General features: G+C 33.9%; 1 protein-coding gene across 2 annotated transcripts in view; it reads right to left on the reverse strand.

The window, feature by feature from the left end:
* Positions 1-1965: 1965 nt before the first annotated feature.
* LOC126978443 (ankyrin repeat domain-containing protein SOWAHB-like) overlaps positions 1966-20297 on the reverse strand; it is a 59689-nt gene continuing 41357 nt past the window's right edge. The window contains exons 5-6 of one of the 2 annotated variants that reach the window (XM_050827236.1): positions 3025-3048; positions 1977-2059 (exon numbers count right to left, since the gene is read on the reverse strand). In XM_050827236.1, coding sequence (XP_050683193.1) covers positions 3028-3048 — 21 coding nt within the window. In that variant the 3' untranslated portion in view covers positions 1977-2059; positions 3025-3027. Of the gene's footprint in view, positions 2060-3024; positions 3049-20297 lie in introns of both variants that reach the window. The other variant, XM_050827235.1, reaches the window with a different exon arrangement.

Genomic DNA, 20297 nt, shown 5'->3' on the forward strand with positions numbered 1-20297 from the left:
AATAGGTACAGAGTACAGAACCCATGATATATCGTTGGGTCTTGATGAGAAAAGCTTAAAATAAGTTGAGTTTGGATTTCTAGGTGGTCAAAACTGGTGGATCAAATGCTTTGGTTCAAACACTTCCCATAAAGTTACATTGAAAGTGAGATTTGTTCAGTACAGAACGTGCCAACGTGTCATCACTAGTAGACTTATCATAAACTAGTGTATAGACGAACAAAGCGTGCGAGAGAGAAGAACATCTCTAACGGAGATACAGCAAGATAGAAAAGGTAAGCGAAACTTTAGTTAGTATAACAGATTTTGATTGACAGGTCGTGCAGTCAACCACGCTTGGAATTAGCTCCATCGTCCAACCACTAGCACACATTAACAAAAGATTCATCATCAGAACAGTTGTTTGCGTCAATAGGTCTGAATACTCTACTGTTAGAATAACCTTGGTCCTAAAGAATCATTAAGAGAAAAATGTAAACAAATAAACATTTTGACTGTTGCTTCTCAATATATTCTTGATAATGTTCTATATGTTCATAAGCACTGAATTGAGGAATTTGCTAGAAACTGTGACAATCATAATATTAACACGAGGAACAAACATAAACTTGTTATGTCTACTACTCGGATATGCTTTTACAATATGACCTCCTGAAAATATACAAAACAAATGTGTTACGAAATTAAAAAGAATCGTTAAAAATCGTTTGTATGGGAAAGATTACTATAACATAAACGATTTTCTTAATGATACTACAGACTGAGAATGAAGCAAACACCCTCAGGCTCTTTAATTATACATGTTTATTGTAGGATATTACACTGTAATCCATATTTTAATTTAAAAAAAAGACCGCTGACTTTCTTGCGACCGTTCTTCTCAGGTTGAGGCATTCTATTTTGAATAAGTGGTAGTTTATGACGTACAATAAATAATTTAGAATCCTAATTTCAATAAAAATATTTGAATTTGAATTATGCATACACGAGGACATCCTTATGCAATGATTACCTACTATGAAGTGAACCACGTGTTTGATTGTCTTCTTATTATATAAAAGGCTACCTTTATTCTTTAATATAAATATAACATGCATAAGAATGTTTCTTAAATAAAACAACTGAGGTATACTCACACCCTGGTCGAAGCAACCGTTGTAGAAATGAAGCCCGTATCATGTAACAAATAAAACTAGTTGGTATAAAATCACATATAACATCTTAAAAAGTACCTAATTATATACAAGTTGATAAACATTTCTTTGTGAAATATGGAATTTCTATTATAAATTTTAGATCTGCCGAAGAAAAATTTATTCAAATTTAAAATCTAAAAAGAACTCTTTGAAAAAGCTGTCAAATATGTAGTATTCATTCAACTCGCATTTGTTTTAAAAAATTGGTGCTAATTTAAAAAGCATGTGTCGCGCGTTTAAATGAATGTTTCAAGAAAATATTATTGTTCCATGATAATAAATAAAGTCTTTTGTGCGAAGTTGAAGAAATTGGTGCGAAGGATGCGCGTAGAAACTCCAATCATTGATAACGTAAGTCTTTTGCGGCCAATGATAAAGTTGATATAATTGACAAATTAACGGATTCGGGTAAAATTAGGAAATGGTTATAAAAATGGTATTTTTACACGAACATTAAGACGTCGAAAAGCTTTGCACTACATGGATTCTTTATGTGATAGAATATCAAAAACGCCGGCCGTCGCGAAATGTGACGAAAGCTGAATTTATTAAATCGGAGTTGTCTGCAGACGAAAAGGTTGTTTTGCAACAAATGTGCTTAGAGATAAAAGGACTGTTACTACAAACATTTCAGATATTATTTGGTAGCTGTCTTGTGAAATTATTAACAGCATAAAAAGGAGAAGCATCTTTGCTCCGACTCTCTTCGGCACGGAGAAAATCTTATATCTCTCTACTAGTATTATTTAATGCAGCATTTTACATTTTTGCAAAAACTTAAGAGATATGTTTTAACAGTACTTATATCTTCTTCTACATTACCAAGTTTTTTTTATTCATCACCAACTTACCGTAAATGGATCCTGAAACAAAAAAATAACATTAAAGTCATTAAGTCATTGTTACTTATAATGCCAGTTCAGCTTAGGTAGCTAGAATTGCCCAAAGATTTATTTAGAGAAGTGTGAAATCTCCACTTCTAGGCGTCTGCAATCTGCAGTTTAACATTCGTAAGTGGTAGTTAGTTGTTCCATCTTAGAATTCAATAAAAGCACATAAACATAGCATACAGGTAGCGCGCGAGTAGAATGCAGTCGGGGCCTGAGATAAAGAGCGTGATCATCTCCATCTCCCCCCGCTGTCTGCACGTTAAGCCTCGCAAGCCTGCAGTGTAGTGCTGTGCCGTAGTCGTCGCTTACCATGTTATAGCGTTAATACGATCCGTGTTATATTTTGATTTTAATAATCAGGTTCCGTTCCAAAACAAAAGAGTTTTTATTCATCGCCAAACTCGAGGAATGGCGAAAAATGTTTTAGACATATTATGTGTAGAGGAAAAGCATAACAACAATTTGAGATTTAATTATTAGGTTAAAATGGTAATCTTGAAGCATTACTTAAATTTATCGACACACTCATGATTATGGTCACAGCACTATCGTATTCCTGAACTCTGCATTCAACTCGCGCGATATCTGTAGGCAAGCGTGCAGAGTCGCAGTAGAATCTTAAATGAAATCTTTATTTTAGGAGTCAATATTAAGCCTCGCAGTCCTCACTCACAGATTGCGGTTCACTTCCATGGATAAAATCTAGGGAATAAACAGCGACGTCGCGTTTTAGTGCAAATTGTAAAAACCATTTAAGCGGCTTTAAGCCCTTTACAAATATTTTACTCGCGATGAGCCTATATGGCTGTTTTAACAACATGAGATTTCATTCTAGTAATAAATAACATAATAGGTAGATCTATAGTTGAATAATAAATTTACACTAAGATACTAGTTTTATCTTACGTTTAAAAAAAATTAAACTTATATATATTTACCTATTACTTACTCAAAAGGAAGACCTAAAAGACACAAAAATATTTTTTCAATAAAAAAAGCCCTACACATGCATTAAATTTAAATAAAATTATACGAAATTATGAATGTTATTCATAACAAAATTTAAACACTGAAAACACATTTGGAAATGTTGGAAATTCATAATGACATAAAATTATATCTAAATTAAAAGATATACAGCAGTTAAATAAAAAGTTATAAAAATCTATAACATCGACATCAAGCAAAAAACCGTTAAAAATAATAATATAAATTAGCCACGACCATAATGTACGCCGCGTGATTAAAAAAGAAAAAACTACAACTCCTTCTCATATTCCCATGGCGGAGACGCGACGTTTAGGCGCTTTAATGTAGCCATAAACGTCGGGTGGCTAATATGAAATATATAATACAGTTAATAGGTGTCGGGTAGCTTCCTCAGCGGTCGATCGGCCAATTTCGCGTTCGTAATAGCCTTAATATCTCATCAATGGTATGCCCCATGCGTGTACAAAGATGGGCTCGAGTAATGACTACTATCCTTGCCCTTCCCACCAACGCAACCGACTGTAATTTAAGTTTATTCAATAACTTTGCTTGCCCACGCCCTTAACTATGTTCGCTAATATTAGAATATTAGTATGATTAAAACGCGTGTAATTTTACTGCATTTTATTCATCACGTTTCCAGGGGGCTCGTCATCAATCATGACTTAATTATCACACACTGTTAAATGAATATATCTATCGTGTTATAATCATTAAAAAAGTTTTTATTTAAATAAATATATAAAAAATACTATTAATTGCTCGCTTATAATCTTATAATCCTCCCTACTCCTTTAAAATATTATTTTATTGTCAAAACGAACAAACGTTTCTATTACGCAAATTACAATAATATCCCAAAGACGAAATTCAAACTGATTTACTTTTTATTTAACATTTGTTCATTTAAATAATGTATTTGAAAACATTTATTGAACACACACCGCAGAATAGTCTTTACTATACAACACTAGCAACAAGCGACCAATTAATCACAATCACAAAACCACAACGGTAAATAAAATAATTAGTCACCAGCATGTCATTACGAGTAATATCTGTCGTCCGTTTAAATTATATTTTCGCGCTGATATGAAAATGTTGAATGGACATTTCTAAAATAAGAGGCCTCATTAATCGATCACGCTTCAGCGATGACGCAAAACATCCGAAGCCGTTGCATCAAAACGAAATGAACTCAAATACGAGTCTCTTTTGAAACTAGCCAATGTATCAACGTGCTGACAAATTGTGTGTCATTACTCTTAACCAAACCCGATCTATAGTTAGCGAGATGTAAAAAAGGTCTCGTGTTACGGATTTAAAGAATGGAAAATGTTAATTTTAAAACAGGTGTTAATTTGTGACTAAAAGATACGTTAGATTAATTAATCGTTGCCAACGCAATGAATGTTACTTTCAGACTACTCCTACAAATAATTATTTTAAAACACGAACACATGTTTTACTTTGCACTGGTTCGTAAAATGTTCAATCTGCAATGTGTACTTAATTGTTTTTTATACTGTGTAAGTTTTGTCAAAAATGAATTTAATTAAGGAAAATTCTTTATATACTCGTATAATTATTAAGAGAGGCTATTTTACGTCAAAATCCAAAAGTTCGTAATAATTAACGCTTATACTTTGATTTCACTATTTTTTAGTAGATACACATGATGGATTAAAAGATGTTATAAAAATCGTATACTCTATAAGATGACAATAGACATCCTTTCAGTGTTCATATTTTGTATCTAAACAACTATACATTTCATCTGCTGCCGTATTTCTCTCTTAGACTACTAAGAATACTTAATTAAATACAATATAATTACTAAATTAAAATTGTGGCAAACAAATGAATAAAAACTCATTAAAACCTTAGTACTATAAAGAAACCCATCAAAATTATAGATAATCATTTAGAATGAGGTGTGCTTACTGTGGTGTTACATATTCTTTTCTTAATATTCGCTGTGGGGTATATTTTTTTATAAAAAATCAAACCGGGCATAGTTGATGAACAACAATTTATATGTTATGTATTAAAAAGCGAACGTATTATTTACTATATTTCGCAATAACGTAAAAGTATCTTTGGCCACTCGGTATGCGCGTGTCAATTTTTTCTTTTACGCTCTTCGCTGTTGTGATTTTAATTGCGCGCCTGTTAGAGGCTCACCCCGTGGATGTGTCGTTAATAGAGTGTTGTCTCTTCATTTTGTTTGAACGTTCACTGACTCTGTTATTTCGGAGCGGCTAATAAATTGCTCGATGACAGGTGTCAGCTGCTCCAACGCCTCTGCACTCTTGCGTCGATGTCTCATACCTCACGCTCTACTCCTAAATTCTCTTATTTCATCAACGCTACGTCCAATTTCCAATTCGTTTTCTCGCCATTTATATTAGTTTGCATTTGCTCTACGTTTGATTCAAAGTGGACTGCATCGCCGGATAATCAAGGCTATTTATATTGGCTTACACGATAAGTACTTAATTTTACTTGATATTTACATTACTAAAAATATAGTGAATGTGGTAAACATTAATTGTATATACACTATACAATTAATGTTTACCACGTTAAGCACGTGTCTCTAGCAATGTTACTGATGTGGTACCTACCCTGAATAGTATTTATTATTGTTCAAAAAATTTGTTAATATATTTTAAAAAAACGCAGTATGCCATTAAGCATTACAAATCTTTTATCATATTTAATTATGTTTATAAACTCATGCGAAAGGAAGAAGCAGTGATAATACTGTTCACAATTATTTGGATTTCTTGCGATATAATTTATATGTTGCAAATTGTTATAGGTTACCTAGTAGAAGTTATTGAGGTGAAACTTTATTCATCGCCTCAAATTTTTTCACCCATGTACTGCATGTCGCATCACAATCAGCCGCTGAGAACCGCGAGGTAGTAGGGGGGATGTTGTATCATTAATTTCAACTACTGCTTTCAAGTCACTTTGGCCTCGCGGTCTAAGGCGCCAGATTTAAGCTCTGGTTTCCTATAGGGAGAGTAGGTTCGAATCCCACACCCCTGATCAAGTTTTATATCAGATTAAATTTAAATTTTTATAAAGAATTAAAGCATTCGTTATTTCTTTCAGTTATAATGTTGATATCAATATGTTGTTTTTTGGAACAAAGCTTCACTTGCATCTTAGTTTCAAAAAACCACACAATTGCTTATTATTATAATCATAATAAGCAATTATAATTATTGTTTGATGAAAGTTTTTAACGGATATATAATTCCCAACGCGTTAGAGCTATAGTGCTAACTAAAAGCTGAAATAAATGACTTCAATACAATCTTACACCCCATATTTTATCCCCATACGAGTGACGTTTCCAAAACCTTCTTTTGAATGTTAATCACACTGACGTCATTTGAGGTATTAACGTTTAATATTTGTATCCTCTAATGGTATGTGAATCACTCATTCGGTCGGGCAAGACATGTAATTATTTTAGCTATGTGTATAAAATTGACAGTCCACAGCTTTGAGTTCTCTACGGTGAAACCGTCAAACAAATGGACCGACAGTGAAGGGAAGTGGAAAAAAAAACCACTAACGTTACCAAAAACGAGCACGAGAAGAACAATAAAGTATAAATCAGAGTAATATATATGCGTTTCTTTTTACTATCGTTAATTACAAAGGGCGTATATATATAAATAAAGAAACACACGGCCATCGAGGCGGGCTCGACGCAATCTCCACGGTGCGCCGTGTCGCAACAAGCAAATGCACTTATCGTAGTCCTATGTGAAGAACCGTTCAGACTTTGCCGACGCGGTCGCACACGGCCAGTCGTACCAACGCGATCATAATAACATCAATACCTGCAACGGCCGGAAAGGATCACGTATGTAAATCAGACATAACTTGGTATATAAGTTAAGTACTACTTTTTAACAATCCAATAAAATTATACCTTCACGCTTAGCACACTACTAAGACGAGAGCACACAATGATAAATATATACATACGTATACAGCCAACACTTGTTTCGTTCAAAGCTCAAACTTAAAATCAACTCGACCAGCATGCGCATAAATATTATAATAAGTGGCCAAAGTATTGAATTAAAAAAAAAATGTGAAGAAATTTTATAAATTTTCATAACATTGAAGATTATTTTTTATGAAAATAGGGGACAAGACGAGCAGGATGATTCAGGGGCGACATAACCGTTCAGCTGATGGTAATTGATACGCCCTGCCCATTACAATGCAGTGCCGCTCAGGATTCTCGAAAGACCCAATAATTCTGAGCGGCACTACAACTGTGCTCGTCCTTAAGACATAAGATGTTAAGTCTCATTTGTCCAGTAATTTCACTAGCTACGGCACCCTTCGGAGCGAAACACAGTAATGCTTACAAATTACTGTTTCACGGCAGAAGTAGGCGCCGTTGTGGTACCCATAATCTAACCGGCATCCTGTGCAAAGGAGCCTTCCACTGGTATACAAAAAAAAAGAAGATATGTCAAGAAAAGCTACAACAACGGTATAATAACAATACAAGCTATAACTTCAGATGTACACACACATAGATCATCTACGCCTCGTTTACGCTAACTGCTAATTACGCTCAGTCTGACTTTACAACGTTAAATTGCTTAAAGACTTTTAATTAAAAGATTCTTATTACTGCTGGACAGGACCGTATATTGGTTGAAGGAAACCTAACATAAGTATTTGATGTGATATAAATTCGAATAATAGCTCGTTGAGTAGCCGTTGTCGATAAATTGAAAATGTAAAAACATATCATCGATTATTGTAAATAGCCAGAGGGTTTTATGCAAAACGGCTCATTTATCGAGCACAATTCAGAAGCGGTAGCGACTACAAATGAAATATATTGGAACGACTCTTCAAAATAATTAACGTTACGCCCATTCTCAAACAAATATTATTTATTCGTTTCTGAGACGGCAGATCTCATTTTATTTTATATATCATTTACATCAACCAATAATGTTAACAAAAGTTATGTTTTACAATAGCAGATGTGTATAAACTTATAAGTTAAAAAATAAAAACACACATTCATAACACAATGTTAAAAAATTATACTCATATTGATGATAATAATATATTTAATGATTAAATAAATCGATTCAGACTTAGTCACATAGTTTACCTGAAATTATCTAAATGCTTATGGAAATAATTAATCAAATTACCATTTTCAAGAAGCTCTTATAACATTTAGAACTTTACATGAACCCCCAACTTTCACTTAACAAAGGCCTTATTAAAATCTTTGAAATAATTTTAATATGAGATGACAGCAACATCGTTAATCTTATACAGCGTCTTTAGAACTAATTTGTTTTGTAAAAGCGCGTTTAAGTAACAGTAATTGGACTTAGTTAACGAGAATGGCCCTCGCTCACATATATAGCAAATGTTAAAGTGAATTGGCGTCACTAATATACAAAAAAAATTGGCAGTTGCAGAGACTATTTTATTTATTTTATTTTATTTGGGACACAAAACAATTACACACTAGATGATTACATTAGAGGAAGAAATAACATAAATAGTACTGAGTGCATAACCAACGACAGTGTCCACGGGTTACTATTTAAGTGTTAGGTAACAAGAAAGAAAAGTAGTTATTACAAACAGATGTAGCTTACAATATTATTATGATGTTACATATAAGTCTCCAATTACTAGAATTAGAGAACTAGGGAAAACAATTAAATTATTAATTTCAATATATTTTTATAAATTATTATCAATAATAATATATTAATCAAACAAAAACACTATTTTAACACTTTGAACTTTTCACTAAATCCATTCAAATTCACATATAAAATAAACACAGCACACATTTTTTACTTATTTATTTATAGTCATGAACATGTCAATGACCCATGAGATTTTTCACCTACAAAAAATTGCCCCACGCGACTTAAGAAATTTTCACTTCAAAAACTTGCGTGTTTAATTATCTTTTTCTACTCCCATTTCGTATTTAACTCAATACAAACCCTCAGACAATATCACAAAACTATGCATCCATAGGTCGTTCGGTAATGATAATTTGCAATCAAATCAACTGTACTATAATAAGAACTTTTAAATAGTTTCATGGCATTGGCTACAAAAGTTCAGTATGTGATTATGACTTAATACTTTGCTCTCTATTGTGCCATTCAGCTTCGTCCCATAACATAAACTAGCACTCGTGTTACAACATCACTCATTACTTGGCAGTGGCAAAAATAACGGTTAAGGGTATGTTCCGATATGCACTGCGAGAACTGCACAGTTCTATCACTGTAAAAAAATTCGTTCCGTTATGGACTGCCCGTATACTGCCGCAGTACCCTAGGGAAATATATGACGTCATAAATCGCCGCCATATTCTACTGGCGTTTTCGAGGTAAAGTACTCGCAGTACTTTGATCACGTGATCAGTCAAAACCACTCGAGAGCCTAACATTACTATTACATTATAAATTCAATTTAATATTAATATTAATTAAAATATTTTTAATTTGACAGTACTACAACAAATTTTTTTTTTAATGAACTAGAAAACTTTAATAAACTTATTTGAATGCTGCGCCAAAAAATGCGACTGACAGTATACGGGATTGCGTTCCGTTTTAAATAGTTACCAGTATAACGGCTTCACAGTATACTAAATTGACGTCATACTGTACAGTGGTCGCAGTGCATATCGGAACATACCCTAAAAGATGTCTTGAATTATTATGACACTAACACTTCGTCCATCCATTTATTTAACTTTTGACGGCTCAAGCACTCATCAATTAATGACGTCCCAATGTATGTAATCGATTCGAGATCAAGTAACAATCGCTTAATTTATGAAGATGTTTTGATCGATTTAAAACATTGACATGTAAGTTTTGCATGAACTTTTGTATCTTCTGATAAACACATACAGGCGTTAAAATGGCCTATATTTTACGCGTTAAAATTCACTATGTAAGAAGTTTTTGATCGCTTTACAACATTGATATATTATATTTATATTCATAATATAAACATTATATTCTCATTATTTTTTATAGTGATTCTTTATTTTTCATATAATCAATTTGAGATAAGGATTATACAATCCATATGCAATATGGATCAAATAATATGTCGGCCATCATTATACTAGTAAAAGTACAATTCTTTTTAAATACACGTTTTGATTCATTAGTGTCCGTTTGATATAAATATATGCTACTAATAGAAAAAATATTTGAATAATTATGGTGTACGTCCCATGTTCGTAGGTTCTGGTGTGGATTTGGACATTTCTGCGAAGAGTTAAAAATAATCTATCCACAGAGTACCACGTATGTAAAGAATTAAAATATTCTCACCCAAAATAGAGCCACGTGCTTGACTGATGATAAATATAAAAATAATAAACATAAATTGGTTCTAATGTAGGTATAGAAAAAACATATTTAATATAATAATTATTTCATTTAAAACTAAAATAATGGAAATTACTTATTTCATGGACTGCACCGCATATTGTTATTGGAAAAAATAAAGTCAACCCTTACTCCTAGTAGCTTTAACGACGCATAAAATAATTTCCGAATGCAAATTCTCCAATTATTCATTCGTAAAACGTTACCGAAATTGTTTAGGGTCGCCCCATATTCCTATCCATACATTAATTACATTTAAGTGAGTCGATAGTGTAGTGTGAGTTTAATATATATGTAAATCTGGCTAACAGTTGCTTAGTAAATAAACCGCGGAATAGAGGATTCCTGATTGCTGTTATCAAGGCCTCGTCATCACCAACTCTAGTGAGTTTGCAATTCGTTTTAATAGTCTAATAAAAACGAAACAAATCTAGAATACTAAATATTGCTCCCCGTCGGAGCTGTCCACGTATTGATAGTTCATTTAGTTAACTAAATGTTTAAACATCAAAGAACTTATTCTGAATCGATCTAGTCTTCGTCAATTTAACATAAAAAACAATTTCATCAACAATCAGAAGCCAATTATACAACTAATTACAAATAAAATCAAACAGCATGTTATAATTAAAATACAAACAATATCAAATTGAATCGGCACGTAATTAGAAACAATTGGAGATTGGATATATATAAGAAAGATTGAGAGGTGGAAGTGGCTGGCATCCGATTCTTGTTTATAAGGTGCCCGGCCCACTTTGGTCATACTAAAAATTCGATCTTATCTTTTATATTTTAATAGGTTTCCGTGGCGGCATTTCGCTGGGCAGTAATTGTATAAGTATCTCTGGAGGATTAATTCGATATTAAGACTGGGACCGGCGTATCCCTTCGCCTCTCTTCGTGATAAAGTTTAAATCAACACACGAAGTAATTACAATCGAGGCACACTTCATCACAGATGCGAATAGTGATTAAGTATCGAACGACCGCCTTTGATTCCGACGAATGTCTTTAAATAGTAAGTGCTCGATTTAGCTAACAAAATGAGTATTCAATATTAATATGTTTTTAGAAATTAACTTGACGTTATATCATTAAAATCTGTGCCAGTTGATGATTCAATAAGTGCAATAGATAAAGTTAAAGAAATTGGCAAGGTTTATAAAAATTTAAAATTTTTGAAAGTATTTTTTATGTTTGTGTGTATATGAATATGAGAAGATGTGCAAATACGAGTAAAATTTATGACAACTTAAATTTCAAATAGTTTCTTATATTAAAGTGATATTCCGCACTTCTTGGATTAGATATACAAGTTTAATTTATACCAAAATTAATGAACATTGGGGCTGTCGAACCCGCGCGTCTCGGGTGCCGTCAACCAACTGCGCAAACCTTCCGAATGACGCATCGACCGTAAATCTTGCTATGTCTTGTTCGACTCTCAGGTTGTGGCTCTCGAGACGCGCGGATTTAAGTCCCGCACGTTCACAAATTTTGGTATAAATAAAATTTGTAACTTAAATTCCGTTCAATATGAAATTAAAACGGTTATTCACAAAATAAAATGGCATATAAATAATACAAAGTATACACGTGACCGGCTACAATGGTTTTCAATTCATTGAATGATAGGCTAATAATATTATGGCGTGTTGATCTATTGTTACCATACACGGCCCTGAGATTATATGACATGACAGCGACGTTTGAATTGATGATTGGAAGAGGCCAGATAAAATAAAGCAAAGAACAAAATGAATTGTTCAAACGAATACACTTTCACTTTCAAATTTAAGGGCAATGTTTTTGACGGTATTTGTTGCAAAATTTGTTTTTAAAATACAAGTTTTAAATAGACGCTTTTAAGGAATCCCTTTTAAATTTGATTAATTAAAAGTTTCGCATCGGAAAGAGTAATCTTAACGCAAGGGTTGTAGAAAGTGAACCTCTTTTGTTTTCTATTCAACGAAGAAAACTTTTTACCAAAACAAAGATGGATTCGCAACGAAATATAAAAGTTTTGCGATAACGTACCTACACACCCCCGAGCTAGGAAATGTTTTGTGATAAGAAATATTCTCCTTGAATCCTTTTTCTATCGTAATAATAGTATTAATATTCTGTAAGACAACATAGTTTAAGAAGATCTTTAAATACAAGAGTAGGTACAAAGGTAGGATACACATAATCCGTACATATCGCAATAAAGAATACACGCGTAATATTTTAAGAATGGCATATCATTCCAATGAATTATTGAAAATCTGATTAGAGGACCAAGTTAAAATTATCGGCGATTCATCATCCTTTGACAACAAATAAAAAAGTCACACAAATACTTTTATAAAGTAAATACTATATTATATAAATTTCGTCAGGGGTAGGGCGAGTTTATTTTAAAATAAAAACATATTACAAACATATAACTCAAATAATTTATTATTAATAAAATACTTACTGATGATATGTGATCCCAGTCTTTCTTATAGTACCTATTATCTTTTACAAATTTGTACTAAGCAACCCAGCATTTTAGTTTCAACTATTGGCAAAGTTTAACAAACAATGTGGCACGTCAACGTTACACATAGTTCGAGATTGGCACGAGTGCGCCTACTTGGGCGTAGTATTAGTTGCCGCACTTTGCGACTACAGTACCTGCGTTATCTAGTTGTAGCGCAGTCGAGACCTATCCATAATCTAAGATAGATTCATTCATACATTCAATAGGTTTTGAGCCCCTAGGGCCGAGAACAAAACAGTTTCACTACAATGACCGAAAGCCCAAAATGGCAAGAGCTCTGAATATAAGCTCTGGCAATTTTGGTGAAACGTATCATAATGGACCTTCAGCTTTAACACTAAATAAGATTTTGTGTATTTAATAGATAGGTACAGATAAGATAACGTTATTTTTATTAAACTTTATTCTTTATTCCCGAATAAATTAGTTAATTGAATTCGTTTTAGACGAACCGCAAAAGCCCCACAAATAACACAGCGCCTAAAGTAAAAATCTAAATTGTGTTTCAAATTTAAACGGAAACGCGAACGATTGTTCGATCATTTTTACGGTTCTTTTTTGTATATTTTTTTTACAAAAATCTATCGATTACTTTTAAGGATAGTAAAGTAAACTCACACACATTACTTTGTAGCTCAACTATAGCGTTTAATATATATAGATAACCAGCAGAAAGAGTACATTTTATGGAAATTCTAATAAATCCGTATAAGGCTAAAATACATAGTATTATTAAAGACTTCTTCCTGCTTCATCAATAGATCAGTTCGATAGTACCATATTTTTATGAAAAGGGGCAAGGTGGGTAACCTGATGGAGAGTAAAAATCCAGCGATCCCTGGACATCAATATTACCAGATGTTTAGAGAAGCGATGCCGGACTTTGAGGTGCTCTTGACTTCGAAGGTACCTAAGTCGTATCGGTTCTGGAATACAGGACTCGGCATAAAGTGGCTGAAAAAAGTTTGTACTTAAACGGACGGTTGTGGAATGCCAGGCATCTACATCATGTAGTTTAAATGAGAATTTATTAAAAATTGAATAGTATAATTAATTGATTAGTTCCACTTTAAAAAAGAAAGTTGTCGAAACGTTTATTTTTATGATTGGCGTTACATTAATTATATTTTTTTACTAATCATCAATCATTCGTCTATCCCGATTTAAAAGCCCAGCAGACAAAGACACAGACAAATGCTAGAACTAAACAAATGAAACACGCATTACATTCATCCAACTTCGTATATGGTAAATAACTAAACATGGCATACTATCTATACAAATGAATTGCCTCTGTTAATGCACAAACGGGCCGAATACCGCACTTGTAATATAATGAGCCTGTTACAATCCTCTCCAATTCGCTAGAGCCGAGGGCGGGCGGCTGTGGCACCTACTACACTGCAAGCGGCTTTCCCCAATTAGCCTTAAAATAATGAACATGTTTTATATTTTCATCGGAGCCGTGTTCATCCCCGTTTGCCCCGGGAGGTCATGGCGCGACCCTCCCGTTTAACACACAAGTACAGTCAAGTTATATAATTACTAAAGGACACGGTTCAGCTTTGCTTCAGGATGTGTTGCTTTTTGTTTGTACAACGACCCTCATAATAATCGAGCTGGAAAGTTTGCGGCTCATTATAATAGACCTGTGGCGCACCAATATAACAATGGCCAATGTTTATGTCTTTATAGTTAACAATATTAACGAGGCTATGTTATGATAGTTGCTGTTTGCTCCTGCATGTATGAATTTAACACAACAAATGATAAAAATATATATAATAAAAAATCTATTCATTAAAAACAGAGACAACCACCTTAGATAACCAACTAAATAACTTTAAACCCCTCCATATTATTTGATGAACATAATAGAAAACCACAACAACATGCAATAATGTACAAAACACTTAATAATGGTTTCCACAAATAAATCTTAAATGTAAAAGGTTGGAAAGCCACATGATTAAATTAAGACGTGGCACTCTACAATTAAAGTTTAATAAGCGTTTAACCGTTTCCTGCCTCTTTAGACTGTCTACAAATAACGCGACCGTCCTCAAAGATTTAACTAAGCCTGAATAAATAATCAATTTGGCGTGGCCCGCGCGACTGCTGATCGATTGCCACAATACAGGCGGGATGATATACTCCGCGTGCCGCGACCATAAATATTCCAAGACAAATGTTTAGAGCGTCTCCGGAGAGTTGCGGTGACACTATATTTAAAAGCTTCAATTGTACAGAAATAACTGAAACACGGTTAAGATCTTTCGAAAACAAATCGTGTATCGGGTGCTTGACGACAATTGTGATTGACTGCGCAAGTGAGCCGCTCTAATATAAACAAATTAATAGGGAGCTAGCAAACCCGCGGCGGAGGACATAATTTAGATCACTGATGTACCAGGGGCACGAATGAGGAACAGCGGCCACTGTGTCATCGCTGACTACATAAAAAAATACTTGACGAGTGAGTTGTAAATCAGCGCGCGTAAACTTCTATAAAGCTTTTATAACGCACGCGCTTCCTGTCTAGTGATGTTACGATTATGATATTTTCGAAGGAAACATAACTCGGCGGTGATAATATTTATGAAAATAACTTATATTTAACTACATCTCAATCTCGCCAACATTCATAGCCATACTGTTTCTTAGTCTACTTTTTGTAATATCGTTTCGTTTCAAAACGGTTTCGAGATTTCATTATCTATAACCATTAACGTGTTACATGTGTTAATCAAGCTCTTCGAGGGTTCTTATCAAAACGGGAGCAATTTTAAGAATGACTACGCCTATAAATAAAGGCGTCTTTACATTAATTATGAGCTTAATTATGTTAGAATCCCTTTGATTTACAAGCCGCTCATTGCCGCCGCAAACGAATTGTAGTGGCTTAACGGCGTTTCTTGCTTTTCCGACGGCTTCGTGAACGCTATTATTTTTGTCTGAGTATAACAACGTTTAGAGATCGAGATGAAAGTGTTCTGAGACAAGTTGTCGCCTGTACCATTTGCAAGGATTAGCCGTTTGTATACCGAAAAAAACACGTGTAAGTTGGTATTTTCGTAGTTGGTATGCCGCTGTTGTGTGAGTCTGTTGTTATTTTGTTTCTGCAACGCATAGCGCTCTGCACTCTTCTTACTTTCTTTGTGTTTCTTAAAATAATTTAAGCGCAAACTTTGAACATAATTCATATTTTATTTCATATGAATTATTGTTTTATAAAACGAAATTGAAGTACTGTGAAAGATGGTTAAACTATGTAAGCGATATCAGTCGGGAGCCGTCCGCAATTCAGCCAGAGGGCAGGGTCGTGTACGCCAACGGCGGCGACAAAACAAAGCCCCCACACCACATTTCGATGCAACCTCAACAATACCTACATCAGGAATATAAAATATCAAGGTTTCATAGAAAGTAAATCTTTGAACACAACGCATTATCCACAAAGGCGTAAAATAAAAATAAGAAATTTTATGCAACGGCAAACGAATACGAATAAATTAAACGCTTATTGTATCTGTGAAATCATTATTAAAATAGTTCAAACACGCATACGCTTTATGTAGAAAGCGATTACAAATTCTAGAATCACTTAACCCCATTTGCGCAACCGACAACCTCAATCGATCATGAATCAGAGATTGGTAAGCAATCAGTGTCGGCTGGACAATCGAAGGCCTAACAACGATGCACTATTTCTGCCTAGTGTTTAGAAACAATAGCTCCACTCTGCAATTAGTTTATCGGATAGATGGTGGTCGAATGAGTCGTAAATCTATTCTCTTGCCACCAGTGGGCGCAATACGTACCGTATGTAGATTCCACTCGGTTAATTAATGTGCCCTGGCACTGCGTCGTTCCCTACCCCGCCAGGGTGGATTTTGTAAATTGTGTACTCATCTCCCCAACGTACCATATCACCGATACAAGCAAATTAAAAACTTCACGACCGTACGTATTGGTGAACGAAAATAATACGCCAGCGATACTTTTGCGGGAATCGCACTTTGCATGTACCAATTGAATTTTATATTGTGTTATATCGATTTAACTTAATCACTATCTTTCACTTTCAGGCTTTGTACTAAATGAGTATTTAGTACAACTTGTTTAATATTCTTGTTAAATCTTAACTTACGTTACTTTTGTCATCAATATTTTATAGCATGGTCCCTTGAAATATTTGCAGTCTTGTAGTTTTGAATTTTTTTTTTTCTATTAATTTAATATTTATAATGAAGGAACTCTAATTGTGTTGAAACAGGTCTGACATTAAAATAATACTTCAAGAATATCATAGTATAGATCTTCTAATAGCTTAAATAATAATATGGCCCATGCAGGGTCTCTATGTTGGAAATACACGCCTGTGGCAATTTAATAGGCAACGTTCCCAATCGCATTTCAGTGACGGATGCTCCTTAACCCCTTATTATCCCTTCTGTGGTGAATTTCAAAAGCGTCTCTATGTTTGCAGTTTCAAGCGTTCAACTTCGCTTAAAGCTACGGAATTTCCCTGCACTTCTTAGTTATAGGTAGGATATTAGTGAAGTTTACAGCTTATGAAAACTTGCAGATAGTCGTGTAATTAATAATGTTTTTTAAAATACAGTTTGACAAGTATAAACAGATAGTCATACTATAGATTTAGTATATAAAACAGCAAAATGCGTTTCGAATGTGCACCAATTAAGTAGAAGCAAAAATCATAATATGATATAATTACTGTCGGTATTTGAAGATAATAATGTTGTATCGAACAAAAGACACGCTCCGTGGAAAAATAGTACGCCTCCAAATGCGTTCTGCTGTAATTTAACAGCTCCAGTAGTCAATTTGCCTATCCAGTTGGTAAGAAAGTTTAATAAATAAATTTCAACGGACAAAAAACCACAATTCATGTCTTTGATAAAGAAACCAATGTGCGAATTTCAAACGGCGCGTAATAATGTCTTTATAATATAATCGAAGTAAGGATCTCAATCTGCTTATTTATTTATGATAAACTAAAGACGATAAAAATAACGTAATTCAGCACCAACTAGATAGAATCTTTGCTATCATTCAAATATATAACGATCGCGACAATCATAAAATCACAAAAGTACGCCATAACTCACGGCTCTAAACACGATAAATTATCGGAGAAAATGTTTCCAAGTTATAAAATGGTTCAGTAATTTGCTCGAGTTACAAATCTAAAAGTCAGCCCGAACACTATTTATCCGTTTTCGAAGCGACAAGCGACGCCCGAGAGCCCAAACACCCACACGTGCCCGCATCCTTTTGGAAAAACATAAATCTGCCGGGAACATGTGATTCTCTTTTTTAATTCGGGAAACTCGCTGTTCCAAAGTGAATACTCGAATTGAAATAGCTGAATAATTGGCTGAGTTGAGTGTCTCTACTGAGAAAATTGTGAATATAGAGTCAAAGATGAAGCATATGCAAGCAAACTTATTCAAACTTTTTCATTATATACTATTTGATAATATTATGATAATTTGTGTAAAAGTGTGTCAATACTGTTATTATTAATTGATTTTGGCACCCATACTTTTTCCATAACGTTGAAGAGCTTTGAGATTGTTTGTCGCATCTGCAAACCGATAATTCTACTTTTATGTTAAAGTTCAGAATTTATTAACATTTTAAAGAAGTACCATTGCTACAATTAATATAAAAAATGCGAAATACACTGTCGTAAGAGTTATAATATTTGTTTTGCAGCTAAAGAATGTTGCTTGGCCTAACACTAAGCATTGTCTGTATATTTATGAAACAATCAGAGTAGAAACAGTAGAAGGGATTTCATTTTCAAATTCCAATATTTTTATTCAAAATAGGATTTAAAATCACTTATTGAACGTCAAAAACTATATGCCAGAAGAAACAAAACTAAAATAAATGCGGCGAAAAACCGTGGAATTAAAGACATCGCACTTATAGTCTTATGTAATATGATTAAAACGACCGCGACAAACTTACCAAATTCCTATAGCAGGGAACCCTGATAAGAACTACTTTTTGCAGGATTCCAAAAGAGCCACTGAAGGCGTCGAAAGTAAAGGTCATATTCTTCTTCATGCACATCATTGTTGGCGCCAGTACTAAATTACGAAGCGAACAAAACGCTTAGCTGTCCCTTTCAAATTTGATTGTGGCTAACATCACACGCCCATGAACTCTATAATAAAACATCCCTATAAAAACAAAACTATGGGCATATATGATTAGCTCGATACACGAGTAAGGTAGATCTACTAAACAAACAACTATTATAATAACGCAACGTCATCGTGTTGGAAATCACTTATTGTTTGAGTGACTTGCAATCGTGCAAGTGCCTTATGCTACGCGGCGCGCCTAAACAATGTATTTAGGTCCACTGTTTTATCGGTTTCACTGCATGTTACTTCATTGTTTCACTGTCAATTTTACAATTTGTTCTCTTGCGTCTTGAAATATCATCATGAATGTTCTAAAAAAACTACCTTTAAATTTATATTAAGCTTTCGTTTGAAAACCTATTATACATATGGGTTGATTGGTTTAAGTGATTGAACAAAAGTTCTAGCAATCTTAAAATACAAAACCTCCGTTTGTTGTTTGATGGTTAAACTAATTGGTACTGGAATGGTCCTCATAACTCCACCTAAGTTGCAAGAGAAGATAGTCTACAATATCATTCGGCACAAGTTTCTCTGGTCTTGATACATTCTTCGAAAAGGTAAAGAATGAGAATCACCGAATAGTTTACGGTAAACTGAATGAGTGATATTTAAGCCTAGATTAGCTATAAATTTGTACAATCAACACTCAGGGAAAGATAAGTATTAGATAATACCCTAGTGTGAAACATAATACACTTTACAAACAATTATGTGAGTCATAGTGAACAAAAAGATAACATTCATAAACATAATAATATAGGGCAGCCACGACTAACCTTTACCGCATTTAGTGTCAATGAATTCGATACTCATGATGGATGACATACCAGAAAACTGTATAATATAGAAATACATTTGTAGGTTCCGCATCGGACACATAAACAACGCGCGCCGTCTACGGTTGGGTCAAATGAGGCGCGGAGACGGATCTCGGGTTGCAACGTGTTGGCGCCGTTGAACACATTTGAGAACTTAGCACACCCATTGAAAGCGACAAAAAAACAAAAGCATACTTTAAGTTTGTAGCCGTTGTGCTTCACTTCACAAGTTAAAAGGCGACA

This window comes from Leptidea sinapis, chromosome Z, assembly GCF_905404315.1.
Source record: "Leptidea sinapis chromosome Z, ilLepSina1.1, whole genome shotgun sequence".
Lineage (NCBI taxonomy): Eukaryota > Metazoa > Arthropoda > Insecta > Lepidoptera > Pieridae > Leptidea > Leptidea sinapis.